The following is a 15,702-nucleotide window of genomic DNA, read 5'->3' as shown; positions in this document are numbered from 1 at the left end:
TTTCGTCCTCTTGCCTTAGGAAGGATATTGTTGCCAAACAGGGAGTGCAACGAAGGTTCACCAGACTTGTTCCCGGGATGGTGGGACTGTCCTATGAAGAGAGATTGGGGAAACTGGGCCTGTATTCTCTAGAGTTTCAAATAATGAAACGTGATTTCATTGAGACCTACAAAATGCTTGAAGGGATAGACAGGGTAGATGCAGCTAAGATGTTTCCCCTGGTTGGGGAGTCTAGAACCAGGGGACAATTTCAAAATAAGGGGGAAGCCACTTAGGACAAAGATGAGGAGAAATTTCTTTATCAGAGGGTTCTGAATCTTTGGAACTCTCTACCCCAGAAGGCTATGGAAGCTCAGTCATTGAGTATGTTTAAAGCAGAGATTGACAGATTTCTAACTACAAATGACATAAGGGGATATGAGGATAGTGTGGAGAAAAAGGCATTGAAGTGGAAAATAAGCCATGATTGTATTGAATGATGGGGCAGGCTCAATGGGCTGAATGGCCTAGTCCTGTTCCTATGTTCCTATGTCCTAAATCACTTCGCTCAAAAGGTTGTGAATCTTTATAATTTTCTGCGCCAGAGGGCTGTGGATGCTTCATCGTTGAATACATTTAAGGCTGGGTTAGACAGATTTTTTTGTCTCTCAGGGCATCAAGGAATATGGCGAGCAGATGGAAAAGTGGAGTTGAATCCTAAGAGCAGCCATGAGCATTTTGAATGGCAGAGCAGGCTCAATGGGCCATATGATCTACTCCTGCTCCAATTTCTTGTGTTCGTTGGTCAACCGTTAAATAATTATACCTTGCCGAATATAGCTCATCTAATATCCCACATTATCTTAACTTTCATTCATGTAGTATAAGCAAACATAAGCTTCACTTCAGATTGGAGTTATGCAGAAGAAATATGCAAAAAGGTCTAGGAAGCTGTATCAACCATAAACATTGTTCTGTGACAGATTAAGTCAATAATTCCAGAGAACACTGGGTTGCATTCTCAACATCATAATTTGAGCTTTTTTTCAACATCCCTGTCCTCCAAAGTCAGTAATTCGACAAAAAATAACTTTCCAGTAAAGTTTGCTGGTAATAATCATGATCACTTTGGTCCAAAGTGGTTCTCATTGTTAATTTTAAATTGCACATGTCCTCAATATGTTTTATCTGCTTAAGTGGCTGACTTCTCTTCTTAGATTGTTATTTTTATTTATTTTTAAACTGTAAAACTGTATGGCAGGGAGAAACTATTACCTTTTATTACAGCATCTTCAAGGTACTATGCTGCATATACCTAAATGGCACATTAACAGAAGGTTACATTTGAGGTCAGAGTTGTCAACTCTTCTCAGGGATTGCCACCTCCATCCTTTTACATGCTTAGGTCCGGCTGGAATTCTGGCAGGATCAGCTGGATTCACAGTGTTTGCCACCCTCCCCTGCACCCACCACCAATCTGCCTTTCAGTGCTCATTGAGTATTAGCAGCTCACCGAAAATATTATAATGAAGCTCAACCATGAAAATGGTTCCGGCTTCTTGCTGGTACCATAGAACAAGGAGTAATACTGTGCAGGCAAGCTGAAAACTGCCCTCTCTTGTGCGAGAGGTCAAATTTTGTCTGATTTGGGAACTAACCTGGACTCTGATATGAAGCAAAAGCAAAGTCTCCTGCTCATTGCCTGTGTTTTGAAAATTTGTAGTGTTAGCTTAACAGACATCAATTACTCTGGATAAGTATAAAAAGAACTGGCTCAGTATCACAAGCCTTCATTTTAGCAGAATTTTAATTGATAAGCAAGTATTTTATGCTAATGTTTCAACTGTCCTACTACACATAGAACTTATCGAAAGATAACAAATTAAGCAATGGCGAGTGTAAATTATCTTTTACAAATGTCTTGATCTGAATTTGTTCAAATAGAGATTGTTACAATGAGATTTATTCAGGCCAACTAATAGATTTTTGAACCAGGAGTTTAAGTAATGACATATAATTCATGGTTACCTTCTGCATATAGCCCCCAAAGTGCAAGGACATATTTGACATAGTTTTTTTCTTTTTTGCATCTTCCTCTGCTCTCTTTCTTGATTCTTCCTCTTCCTTTCTGGCCCTTTCCTCCTATCACAACATAAGTAGACAGATATCAGTTCCCTCTGCAATTTGCTACATGCATTATGAAGATATTTCTAAAGCTTCTTACAGCAATCCGTGATTGGCGTTCCTTCTCTTTCTCAGCATGAATCCTATGCTGTTCTGCTCTTTCTGCTCTACGATACTCCTGTAGTGAAAAAAAAGTTGAATTTAAATCAGAAAACTTAGCATGTACCTTTCACAAGGAACAGTCTTCTGAAGAGAATGATGTGCATGGACTGTACTAGAACTAAAATACAAATACTGTAAAAGAATAGATAAAGGGAATCACTGATTTCACATCCCTTTAGGGACACAGGTTTTCACCATGCATGCTAGTCTTTGTAGGTGAATGTAAAATGGAAAATACATGTGGATTCAGTCAGATGAAGTTCAGGAAGGATGCCAGTGGTAACCACCAGGGAAAGTTGAAAGCCAAGGAAGTGGTTTGGGTCCTCAAAGATCAAGGTCAGTTTTACTTTGTGAATTTATTTAGTATTGTTTGAGTTGGTAAGGGGTGATAGGGGCAGCGGAAATGTTTCCACGGGGGTGTTCAAGCTCCATCCTTGTCCGATGGCAGGTGGGCAGCAGAATTTCCAGCAGAAAGTGACCTTAGCACCCATCAGCCCTATGCAACTGAGGTGCTCTGCTATTACCCCTGGATACTCTGAGTGGATCAGTGCTGGGAGCTACTGCAGTAACTACAGATAATTGGGCCCCTGTTTGAAATAATCTATGGTTTGTCCGAGTCTATAAATTCTATAACCACAAAGCCTTCATTTTCCAATAATCACAATTTGAAATATTTAAATAAGGCAAAAAAAACAGGTTTGGTGGCAATTTAGAGAAAGTGGGGCAATAAGATTAGTTTTGGATTCTTCTTGCAAAGAGCTAACTAAGACAGAATGGGCCAAATGGCTTCCTTCTGATTTCAGTTGTTTTATGCCTTTAAATAATAAACGGACCAAAAATCATTGGCCTTTTCAGCACGCTCATCCTGTATCTCTGACAAGAGTGCAGCAGAATGGCTGCAAATTAGGCCAGGACTCAGGTACACCAGTTCTGGCCTTGCATACACCTTGATGACCATGTAAGGGGCAGAATCTCCACCAACCACTGGCAGAGGAAGAGCAGCCAATGGTGGGAACTCTCAATTTAGCAAGTATGTGAATCCTCGGCCTCTCAGCAACTGGGTAGATCATTGGTGGTTGATACTTCAGGTAAAGTCAGGAGTTGTGAACTGTGGAATGAGGTTAGTGGAGCCCCTGGAAGTCCAGACTAGTCTCACGGCCTATGGCCCAGAAGCCTAGAGCTGATTTTTTCTAGTTTTATCCTTTGCAAAGGGGAATGAGGCAGCACTGGTAATGGCTTTGCAAGGGAGCCCCAATACCACTCCTAATTGGGCATTCATCTGCCACAGTTTGCAACCTCTTTTGTTGACTGGGCACTCTAGATGTGCCCCGGTAGTATCTATCCATGCCATTGGCATTCAAAGAACTGAAACACCCAACCCTTGCTCCAACCCCTGAAAATCCACCAGGGTTAATGGCAAAAGTTCCCAGATCTCACATTCCAGAAGTTATACTCGATACATCCTTCACAGAATAAACCCCTAAAAGGCTGCAACTCACAATTCTTTCTTTCAAAGCAATGATTTCCTCCTCCTCTTTCTTTCTGTTCTCAAAATGGACCTCAATTAAGGTCTGTAATTCCAAAAGATCCTTCTCCATACGTTTCCGATGGATGTCCTACAAAATAGATAGTGAGCATCATCACATTTAATGATCTCCCAAATCTTTGGAAATATAAGACCCACATGGCTCTGTGATTTAGCCAGAGTCAAGTTGTGCAATGCAGGAAGGTCCAGGATTATTCTACACATCTATTCAGAGTTAACTAGTCACATCAAGGGTTATTTATTTATTTATTTAGAGATACAGTACTGAAACAGGCCCTTCGGCCCACCGAGTCTGTGCCGACCAACAACCACCCATTTATACTAATCCTACAGTAATCCCATATTCCCTATCACTTACCTACACTAGGGGCAATTTACAACGGCCAATTTACCTAACACCTGCAAGTCTTTGGCTGTGGGAGGAAACCGGAGCACCCGGGGAAATCCCACGCGGTCACAGGGAGAACTTGCAAACTCCGCACAGGCAGCACCCAGAAACATTACAGATGCCAGAGAAAAAGCCCTGCTGGGAGCTTCCATGCGTGGATGCTGGGAAAGAAGAAAATTAGGCTTGGATATGATGATCCCCACAGTTAAATAGCACAGCCACACATAAACATCCAATAGGGTAGATACAAACTATTCCCTCTGGTGCAAAGATTCAGAACAAGAATCATAATCTTAAAATTAGAGCTCGGCCATTAAGGGCTGAAATCAGGAAGCACTTTTCCAAGCAAACAGCTGTGTAAAGCACAGACTCTCTTTCGTAAGAGGCTGTGGATGCAGGGTCAATTGAAATTTTCAAGACGGAGATCAATTGATTTTTGAGATGTAAGGGCATTCAGGGATATGAAGTAAAAGTGAGTAATTGAAGTTGAGGTACAGATCATCCATGATCTGATTGAATTGTGAAACTGGCTTGAGGGGCTCATACAGTCATAGCGTTATACAGCACAGAAACAAGCCCTTTGGCCCACCGTGTCTGTGCCAGTCATCAAGCCTATCTCTTCTAATGCCATTTTCCAGCACTTGGCCCATAACCTTGTATGCTATGGCATTTAAAGTGCTCATCTAAATACTTCTGAATGGCTGAATGGCCTACTCATTTTCCTATGTTGTCACGAATAAGGGCCACTTCCACATGGTGTAAGAGTGATCGACATGCAGAGAACGATACCTTCAAGGGAGAATGTGTAGTAAAGGGGCAAAAAAGAAGTCTTTAAAAATTAAATCTAATGATGTTATGTGCTCAGAAAAAATAAGTAATAAAATTGACAATTTAGATGCTTACATCAAAGTCGACTCTTTCTCCATCTGGAATTTTAGGTGGCACAAGGTTGGGCATAAAGAGTCTACAAAATCAAAACAAAGTTAGATTGCATTACATCCCATTTGTTCACAGAGTCACTGAGGCTATTTGTTAAGGATGTCACATTTTGAAAGGGAACAGATTCTTTGCTATGTTTTTAGGTTTTTACTCTCACTATTTTTCTTGGGTTCACTCCCATTGGCACTCATTCCCTCAATTGCCCAAAGGTAACACGTAGCAAGTCCAGGCATTAAAGACAAAACCCTTGTTAGTGTATTTTGGCTACTGGAAATATTACATGATCTCCTTCACATCATAAGTTTACATCATGGCTTTTGGTTGAAAACTGCTAAACAGTTACTGAACAGTAAATATACAGACTAAATATGCATTAATTATAGGCTAAACCATATCTTTCAGAAGGAAACACAATCAGGTTAAATGGCAATGTTGGGTTTTCCATGGGGGTTCATCCTCTATGCAACTTTGGCAGACAAATCAGATCTACCAGCTTTGATTCCTGATCTCCCCCAATCCCGAGCACCCCCTCCATCCCCTGCCTCACAATCCCTGATCTGGACCGGATCCCCACCAGACCCGTTCCTGACCCCTGACTCTAATTCAATCCATGGACTCTGGTCCCAATCCGAACCAGAACCCCATATCCACTTGCCTGTTCTTACACTGCTCTTCACTGGTATGTTCCAATGTCGAGCCAGCTCCATTATAATGATGCCCAAGGCTTAATATCTGGGCAGATTCAGGTCTCACCATTCCGACATAGGGAATGTCCCTTGGACCTGCAGCTTCCCCTAACCCACAAACCACCAACCCCCCATTCCCCCCCACAACATAAACCCTCAAAAGTGTAGTTACAGTTGTAACGTAGGGAAATGCAACAGCTAATTGGAGCACAACAAGGACCCACAAACTACAATGACATCATGACCAGATCATCTGTTCTTTTGTATTGATGTGGGTAAAATATTGGCCAGGTAATTGAGAAAACTCCCCTGCTCTTCTTTGAATAGTGCCATAGGGTCTTTTACGTCCATCCGAGAGTGCTGACAGAGTTTAATGTGAAACCCAGCAAATCCTTTAGTGCAGCACTCCATCAAGTACTGCATTGAAATATCAGTCAAGTCTCTGGTGAAGGACCTGACCCCACAACCTTCTGACTTAAAGGCGAGTGCGCAACCCTGAGCTACAGCCAACAACACAAGCATAAAGCTTCTTCGTAGAATCATGATACAGAACACACCTGTCACAATAGTCATTTAGCTTCAGAAATGACTAAAGAGAATAAGCTGTACTTACTTTGGCTTACGTTTTCCTTCTTAGGTACGGGACAGAGGGGGAAATGAGATATCTGTTAGTAAAAGTTTTTTTAAAAATCAGAAAATAAACATTAAATATTTCTATGTTGGATGATAATATTGCAGATGTTGAAAGTGATTAAGAATCCCTATTGGAAAAGGATGTATTAAATACTCACTTCCTATGTTCAAAGTCTAACACAGCAAAAAGCTAAAGTGACATAAAATGTATCTGGAGTCAGTCAACAAGATAACTGTCTAAAGATATTGTCAATGATGTTCTGTATGGTTTAGATCAAATTAGGTTGGTCAATGTTTTATGTCCAATTGACTTTGATTGTCTTCACTTGATGCTGCTATGTATAGCATAGCCAAGTCCACTTAAATGAAAAACACTTAATTTTTTCGTCAATTAAAGAGAATAAAAACTCCATGCACAAATCCCTTTCTATTTTTTCATTGATATTTGCCTGTTAAATTAATAAACCATTTAAGTGAATTGCAGAAATTTGATTTATTCATACAAGTGTTGTACTGCCTCACTAAAGCCAATGTGTAAAGGCCTTTTCGCCAATCAGGCATCTAGGTTTGAAAATCAGCTAGTAACCAATTCAGTAGTATTTTAGAGTTTTTTTAACCCCCATCTCATCAAGTGCTAGGCTCAAGGACTTTTGGCAATCAATGTGACAAGCACTTTTGTTTAGGTGGGAAAACCACATCATCAGGTGCTAATTCGCAAGCTTTGTGATGTTTATAAGTTACCCATGTTTAATTGGTGTGCAAACCCTTTGGCTGCAAACTTTGACCGAATCTTTATCTTGTCTAATGCAAGCATCAGCTACAAAGGAGAAGATTCGTTTTCTTGATGATAGGGTAAAAGTACTTGCGATGCTAAATTGGCTGAAAATTTGCCAAGTTCCAAGAGTGAAGTCACTAAACAGGTTGGTGTATCACAGCTTCCTGTTAAAAATTTGTTGTGATGCACTGTAATGTGTGTATTGTAATGAAGCAAATGATGAAAGGCAGTTGTCCATAACTGCAATTGGAATAATTTTCATTGTTAGCTTCTTGTCAAACTTGACATAACAGAATGAATAAAAGAATTTTTAAAAATGAATAAAATTTCTTGGCAAAATAATTAGCCATTTAAGTTTCCTCTGTATTAATAACCTGGTTGTGTCGGAGACAATAAAGTATAATTGTAACATCAGTCATTTATCCGACCATGCAAATCTGATGAATAAGATGTTATAATTGGGCCGATTAGTACTTTTGCAGGAAATCAACAACTTGTATTTATATAGCACCTTTAATATAATAAAATGTCCCAAGGTGCTTCACAGGGGCATTATAAAACAAAATATTAAACAAAGGCTGGGCGAGTTTCATTAAAGATGGGATTGAATTCAAGAAATCTCAATGTTCTTGAAATAGAAAAAATAAATACCCTCTTCTCCATCTCTTGCATCTGTTTCTGAAAAAATGCAAAGAAGACACTATTTTAAGATTTTTTAAATACAAATCGTAAAGACCCTGTACTCTCATTCTCTGACAATTACAGAGCTGCTAGCTTCAGTCACTCTGCCAATGCATGCTTTGCTATTAGGGTACTGGATTACTATTCAGCAAAACCAGCAGCTAACAAAATGTGGTAACCTACCTTAGTCCACTAGCATTGCAGCATTAAGAAAGAATCTTTTCTTTTGCATGCAAACTGTTAAGTATGGGAAGACTGTAAAAGACCTGTGTAGAAAGCATCCTTATGAACACAATATACTCAATTTTAAAATTGACAAATTAACAGACAGCCCTTTTTGAGTGTCACTAATTCACTACTAAATCTAGTAAGCCAGTGATAATTGTAAACGCTGAGACAAATTGACAGTCCTGATCATAAAGTGTCAGAATTTAATATTGCAAACATTGCCATAAAGAAGTGAGCAGCATGATCTTTTTTTAAACAGATATTTTCTTCAGAATGTTTGAATTATGCTGTAATTGCTGTGCTCTAGTTTGAAAGGCTTTTTTCCTTTTTTTCTCTGACACTGTCCAGACATAATGGGAGAAATTAGTTTTGTGAACAATATGGGATCCAAACTTAGTGCATTCATATCACAATCCTCTCAGTATTTTAAATAGGTTAATAGTGGAGCTCATTTCTACTTTAGAATTTTTGAAGTGGCTTACTCTGCTCAATGCTTTGTGTTTTGTATTGTAATACAGAACAGCACTTTATATGCTGTCAAATTCTTCATTTAAAGTACTTGTATTAAATTTTAATAAGACAGAGGATGCAGTTGCAGCTTTGTCATTTAAATACAAAAAATGTACATAACAATTCCAAAATATTCATTCATTGCTTTATACTAATTTCACTGTGTTCCATAAGTGTTCCAATAGATAAATGTATCTATAGTATGAAGAAATTTGCATTAAACAGGTTAACACACAGTTAAAATTCCACTTACAGGAAAACAGTCTCATGGCATCAGGTCAAACATGGGCAAGGTAACCTCCTACTGATTACCACCTACTGCCCTCCCTCAGCTGATGACTCAGTACTCCTCCATGTTGAACAGCACTTGGAGGAAGCACTGAGGGTGGCAAGGGTACAAAATGTACTCTGGGTGGGGGACTTCAATGTCCATCACCAAGAGTGGCTCGGTAGCACCACTACTGACTGAGCTGGCCGAGTCCTAAAGGACATGAGGGAAAAAAATACTTGACCTCGGCCTCACCAATCTGTCTGCCGCAGATGCTTCTGTCCATGACAGTATTGGTAGGGGTGACCACCGCACAGTCCTTGTGGAGACGATGTCCCACCTTCACATTGAGGATACCGTCCAGCGTGTTGTGTGGCACTACCACCGTGCTAAATGGGATAGATTTCAAACAGATCGAGCAATGCAAAACTGGGCATCCATGAAGCGCAGTGGGCCATCAGCAACAGCAGAATTGTACTCAACCACAATCTGTAACCTCATGGCCCGTCATATCCCCCACCCTACCATTACCATCAAGCCAGGAGACCAACCCTGGTTCAATGAAGAGTGCAGGAGGGCATGCCAGGAGCAGCACCAGGCATACCTCAAAATGAGGTGTCAACCTGGTAAAGCTACAACCCAGGACTACTTGCATACCAAACTGCGTAAGCAACATGCGATAGACAGAGCTAAGCGATCCCATAACCAACGGATCAGATCTAAGCTCTGCAGTCCTGCCACATCCAGCCATGAATGGTGGTGGACAATTAAACAACTAACTGGAGGAGGTGGCTCCACAAATATCCCCATCCTCAATGATGGGGGAGTCCAGCACATCAGTGCGAAAGATAAGGCTGAAGCATTTGCAACAATCTTCAGCCAGACGTGTTGATGATCCATCTCGGCCTCCTCCTGAAGTCCCCAGCATCACAGATGCCAGACTTCAGCCAATTCGATTCACTCCGCGTGATATCAAGAAACGACTGAAGGCACTGAATACTGAAAAGGCTATGGGCCCTGACAATATTCCGGCAATAGTACTGAAGACCTTTGCTCCAGAACTTGCTGCGCCCCTAGCCAAGCTGTTCCAGTACAGCTACAACACTGGCATCTACCCTGCAATGTGGAAAATTGCCCAGGTATGTCCTGTATACAAAAAGCAGGACAAGTCCAATCCGGCCAATTACTGCCCCATCAGCCTACTCTCAATCATCAGTAAAGTGATGGAAGATGACATCAACAGTGCCATCAAGCGGCACTTGCTTAGCAATAACCTGGGTTTCGCCAGGGCCACTCAGCTCCTGACCTCATTACAGCCTTGGTTCAAACATGGACAAAAGAGCTGAACTCAGAGCTGAGGTGAGAGTGACTGCCCTTGACATCAAGGCAGCATTTGACCGAGTATGGCATCAAGGAGCCCTAGCAAACTGAGGTCAATGGGGATCAGGGGGAGAACCCTTTGCTGGCTGGAGTCATACCTAGCGCAAAGAAAGATGGTTGTGGTTGTTGGAGGTCAATCATCTGAGCTCCAGGACATCACTGCAGGAGTTCCTCAGGGTAATGTATTAGGCCCAACGATCTTTAGCTCCTTCATCAATGACCTTCCTTCAATCATAAGGTCAGAAGTGGGGATGTTTGCTGATGATTGCACAATGTTCAGCACCATTCGTGACTCCTCAGATATTGGAGCAGTCTGTGTAGAAATGCAGCAAGACCTGGACAATATCCAGGCTTGGGCTGATAAGTGACAAGTAACATTCGCGCCACACAAATACCGTGGCTACAAGAGCAGGTCAGAGGCTAGGAATCCTGAGGCGAGTAACTCACCTCCTGACTCCCCAAAGCCTGTCCACCATCTACATGGTGTAAGTTAGGAGTGGGATGGAATACTTGCCACTTGCCTGGATGGGTGCAGCTCCAACAACACTCAAGAAGCTCGATACCATCCAGGACAAAGCAGCCGCTTGATGGGCACCCCATCTACAAACATTCACTCCCTCCACCACCGACGCACCGTGGCAGCAGTGTGTACCATCTATAAGATGCACTGCAGCAATGCACCAAGGCTCCTTAGACAGCATCTTCCAAACCCGTGACCTCTACCAACTAGAAGGACAAGGGCAGCAAATACATGGGAACACCACCACCTGCAAGTTCCCCTCCATGTCACACACCATCCTGACTTGGAACTATATCGCCATTCCTTCACTGTCGCTGGGTCAAAATCCTGGAACTCGCTTCCTATCCCAAATGGTTTGCAGCAGTTCAAGAAGGCAGCTCACCACCACCTTCTCAAGGGCAATTAGGGATGGGCAATAAATGCTGGCCTGGCCAGTGACGCCCACATCCCATGAATGAATAAAAAAAAAAGTATCCTTATGTCACAACAGCTCAGACAGACTGGTCATTGAAGAGATATAGCATCAAACCCATTCACTAGCCCCACTACATGGACCGCAATGGTTCAAGAAGGCAGCTCACCATTACCTTCTCAAGGAAAATTAGGGATGGGCAATAAATGCTAGCCATGCAAATGATGCCCATATCCCACGAATGAATAAAAAAAAATCTGGTCTAAAGCTTAAATAACAGAATAGTTAACTGTCTATCAGAACATTGCAGAAATAAAGTTAAGATAAAATTTATACAAATAAACACATTTGTACTTTAAATAACAGACACCAGTACATTCAGATCCATATTGTGTGATGTGAAAGCAAAACTGGATTTGATGTTTTTATTCACCTGTGTTAACAGTAAACAAGATTGCAGTTTTTTACTGAGTCTGTATTGTACATATCACCGACATATTTCATGCAGTTAGTGTTTTAACTTTTAACTCAGGATGAAACATGTCTGGCTTCAGGGATGTCTGGGTTTAGCAATAATCAAGTTTTGTAGACTTTAGAATCACTACAAAAAGTATTAAAGTGCATTTAGAAGTAAATACCCTGACCAATGATATTATTTGGGGAAGTCCCTAAAATGAAAGCAATGTGTATGGTGGAGGCTAAAAACAACTTTAATGAGAGTTTTCAGTCAAAGCATCTTGCTGTTTGTTCCATATTGTGAAAATCTTTTTGATCCACCATTGGCATCAACATTCCACAGTAATTTATAGAAACAGCAATCCATTTATTTGTATCTTTTTTTGATTTTACCATCTGCTGTCTATACCATCTCAACCTGCTGACCTTCATTAGCCACCCACTCCCGCTTGCAGGGCTCATCAACATTAAAACATAGCTGGCTAATATTTGAGCCTCCTGGGTCCATTGACTCTCCAACATTCCCTTCCTCCCTCTGAGGGAGTGCCTGATATCCATCCTGCTTTCCTTCAGATGCATGGATGGCTCTGGAAAATTTGACATATCGAGGAATTGTGTTTTCCATGCTACATTGTCAGCCTGCGGTGTGGAGTACTGGGAAGCCAATAGTATAAAAACATTTTTAAAACTTGCTGAAAATTTCCCCCCACATTCATCCAAAAACCCTTAAGCCCTGATTTTGACTCCTTGCAGCCAATGAGAACACGATGATGGAGCGTGGTGGGGGGCAGGGTTGGTGTTTAAAATATGGGCAGAATGCACACCTACCTGTCAGTGCCACATTCTCACAGGACACAACTTTTACCCCCAGGTTTCAGCAGATATGTGAAACTTTCCTCCACAGGCAGACAAGGGCCTCAAATACCCAAATGTTGGGGAGTGATGACATCACTTGAACCCCGACATGATTTTAACCTTGGACTGTGTCCAGTGCCGACTGTGCCCAGGACACCAGGGATAGAAGTAGCCCAGATAAATGCTCTTATAATTTTTTGATTAACGGGTTCCTTGTGAACCAGCAATAGAAGGAGTGCTCCAGTGGGCCCTGCAATGAAACCTTAGATCTCCTCTGATCTGGGATTCTTTTCCCTTCCCCTTCGGTCACCATTCCCCTCACTTGCCTTGCTGGGGGCCATTTCTCGAGCTCCCAACAGCAGCCGGGGTGCAATTTTCTGCTCCTGCCTACTATCATTCCCATTGACTAGTTTGAGCTCTCATGCCACTGCCATCCTCCACGACACTAATGCCCCAAGTTAAAATCAGGGATGTTTGTTATTTACCCGAGTAACCCAAAAAGTGAATGCTATTCTGTATGTGTGTCAGACAGAGACACACAGAGGACTGAAATTTATACTGACGTAAATAATGCGGTTCGCCCGCACGAGCCGCATGTCGCAGAGCTGCTGCGATATTAAGTGTGACAGCTCATTTTAATAGCCGGGATGGACCGCCCACCTCGATGATGTGGAGGGGGTGGGCTGTCCGTCCCTGGCGTCGTGGCCCACTGCCCCTCCCACCATGGTCCCTGACATCAGGGGGTCTGTAAAATGTGGCCCAGAGAGAGACACACGGACAGAGCACGCAAGAGAGAGAGCGAGAGCATGCGAGAGACACAAACAGAGCGAGAGAGACAGACACACAGACAGAGAGAGAGAAAGACACAGAGAGAGAGAGACAGGGAGAAAGAGAGAGACAGAGAGACGGAAAGAGAGACAGGAGTATGGGATCCGGCAATGAGCGATAAAAACAGCGGCCCACTCATGCGGGCTGCACGCCAACATAATCTAGTGCACAGTGGCTCATTATAATGTAGAGAGCGGCCACTTCTCCCTGGTCCCCCCCAGACGTGTGGCGGGACGGCGTCGGCGATGCCACCAATGGCGTTGCTGTTTCTGCGCAGGTGCAGGTGCCATTTTTAACGGGCTGCCAGGCCTGCATTGACAGATCAAAGTTGACCCTGTTTGTCTCCCCCAACTGCAACAAAAAATAAAATTTGACCCACCCAACCCCACCCCAACTACCCCAGAAAAGTCCAGATTACCCATTTTCCATCCCAAATGCACGAAGTGCAAAGTTGACCATTTTCACCCCCCCATCTGACCTAAGTGCAGACTTCCGCCCTTCCCACCTCCACTACACTAAAAATGTAGAGTTGACCCCTTTCCCCCACATCACTTCACTAAAAATGCTAAGTTCCCCCCTACCCCACCTTGCTGCTGCCAGCTTTCCCTGGACGGGAAAGTGAAGGCGTGAGAGTGCCACCCGTCACACGGAAGATCGCGGAGAGCCGGCAAGATCACGGTGAAATGTATGTAAATGTATTCCTATCCTTTATTTAAATATTTAAAGTTGGGTCGCATCATCAAGCGGCAGGGGGTTGCGGGGGGTGGGGGGCTGGTGGGGGTCCACCATGGAGCCTCGCTGTCGCTGGGAAGATCAAGCCTGGCAAGCCTGGTGTCGGGTTCTGTGGTGTGCCGCTGCCCCTGTGATCTTCTGGGCCCCCCCCCACCATGGATCCAGACATCAGAAGCTCAACAAAGTTCAGCGCTAATGTGTTTGCATTTAATTATTGTTAAGTCGTAGCATCTGCAACTTTGTGCTTTCCATTCCAATTCCGCAGAGGAGGAATTGGAATGTTAAATTAATTAATCATTAGTCACTGACATTATTTCCTAATTAACTGAAAGTGCATTTCTTTTAATATACCCAAGGGAAGAGCAGTGGACATAGAATTGAATCTGTAAGATATCAATCTTTGAAAGACAGCATGTTCGTGATTTCAAACATCTTGGTGCATAGAAAGGAATGTTACAGTCTGGTTTATGTTCACAAGATTATAAATTATATTCAAAGGCAAAAGGCATTTGACCCATTTTAGTTCATCACTCCAGAAGGAAAAGCTTACAAGCCCACAATGCAATACCAAACCTATTGTTACACTACGATTAAAATTATCTTAGCTACTGTGCACTAAATGAATTGATTCTAATCTTTTCAAACCTGTCATTTATAACATATGCAGTGTTTCTTTAAACTGTTCTACATGAAAACGAAATGTAAATGTTTTGCTGGATTGAATTAGAGAAACTTCAAATAATTATGGTTTTCCATCAAAAAAAGCATATTTCTCTCAGAGTTTAAAAGGGTTTGTCAAACTTCATTTTTGGTGTACCTCATGTTTTGATTGCTTTGGCAAAAACAAAATTTCAGGAATGTAATCGCTGTCAAACATTTACAAAAGCTTGGTTGCAACTTTAGGAAGTAGCATATTATTAAGTGGATTATGTGGTTTCAGATACAACACTATGGGCTTTCAAACAAACAAAAAATCCTCTGAAGCATAGCATAAAAGTGTGAAGTAATATATTTTGGTAGGAAGAATGAGGAAAAGGCAATATACAACGAGTACAATTCTAAAGTGGGTGTAGGAGCAGAGGGACCTGGGGTTATATATGCACAAATTGTTGAAGGTGGCAGGACAGGTTGAAAATGCAGTTAACAAGGGAATCTTGGGCAAAGAGTACAAAAACAAGGAAGCTATGGTGAACCTTTTTAAAACACTGATTCTACCTCAACTGGAGTATCGTGTCCAATTCTGGGGCACCACACTTTAAGAAGAATGTGAAGGCATTGGAGAGTGTGCAGAAAGAATTTACAGGAATGGTTCAAGGTGTGAGGGACTTCAGTTATGTGCATAGATTGGAAAAGCTGGGCTTGTTCTTCTTGGAGAAGAGAAGTTTGAGAGTCGTTTTGACTGAGGTGTTCAAAATCATGAAGGGATCCAGGCACTGGTGGTTGGGTTGAGCACCGGAGGGAACCGATTTGGGGTGATTGGCAGTAGAGTCAAAGGAGACATGAGGAAACGCTTTCTTTAATGCAGAAAAGGTTGGGATCTAGAATGCACTGCCTGAGAGTGTGGAGGCAGATTCAATCGTGGCTTTCAAAAGGGAATTGG

General features: G+C 42.2%; 1 protein-coding gene across 2 annotated transcripts in view; it reads right to left on the bottom strand.

Moving 5' to 3' along the window:
* Positions 1–15,702, bottom strand: part of LOC137384088 (troponin T, cardiac muscle-like) — a 44,175-nt gene that overhangs the window by 13,715 nt on the left and 14,758 nt on the right. For both annotated transcript variants that reach the window (XM_068057686.1, XM_068057685.1), the window contains 6 exons: positions 7,884–7,910; positions 6,438–6,456; positions 5,103–5,163; positions 3,765–3,881; positions 2,204–2,281; positions 2,008–2,121 (listed from right to left, as the gene is read on the bottom strand). In XM_068057686.1, coding sequence (XP_067913787.1) covers positions 2,008–2,121; positions 2,204–2,281; positions 3,765–3,881; positions 5,103–5,156 — 363 coding nt within the window. In that variant the 5' untranslated portion in view covers positions 5,157–5,163; positions 6,438–6,456; positions 7,884–7,910. The remainder of the gene's footprint in view (positions 1–2,007; positions 2,122–2,203; positions 2,282–3,764; positions 3,882–5,102; positions 5,164–6,437; positions 6,457–7,883; positions 7,911–15,702) is intronic.

The sequence above is a fragment of the Heterodontus francisci genome, chromosome 25, assembly GCF_036365525.1.
Source record: "Heterodontus francisci isolate sHetFra1 chromosome 25, sHetFra1.hap1, whole genome shotgun sequence".
Classification (NCBI taxonomy): domain Eukaryota; kingdom Metazoa; phylum Chordata; class Chondrichthyes; order Heterodontiformes; family Heterodontidae; genus Heterodontus; species Heterodontus francisci.
Note: the sequence above shows the minus strand (reverse complement) of the source record. Positions and strands in the feature narration are given on the sequence as shown.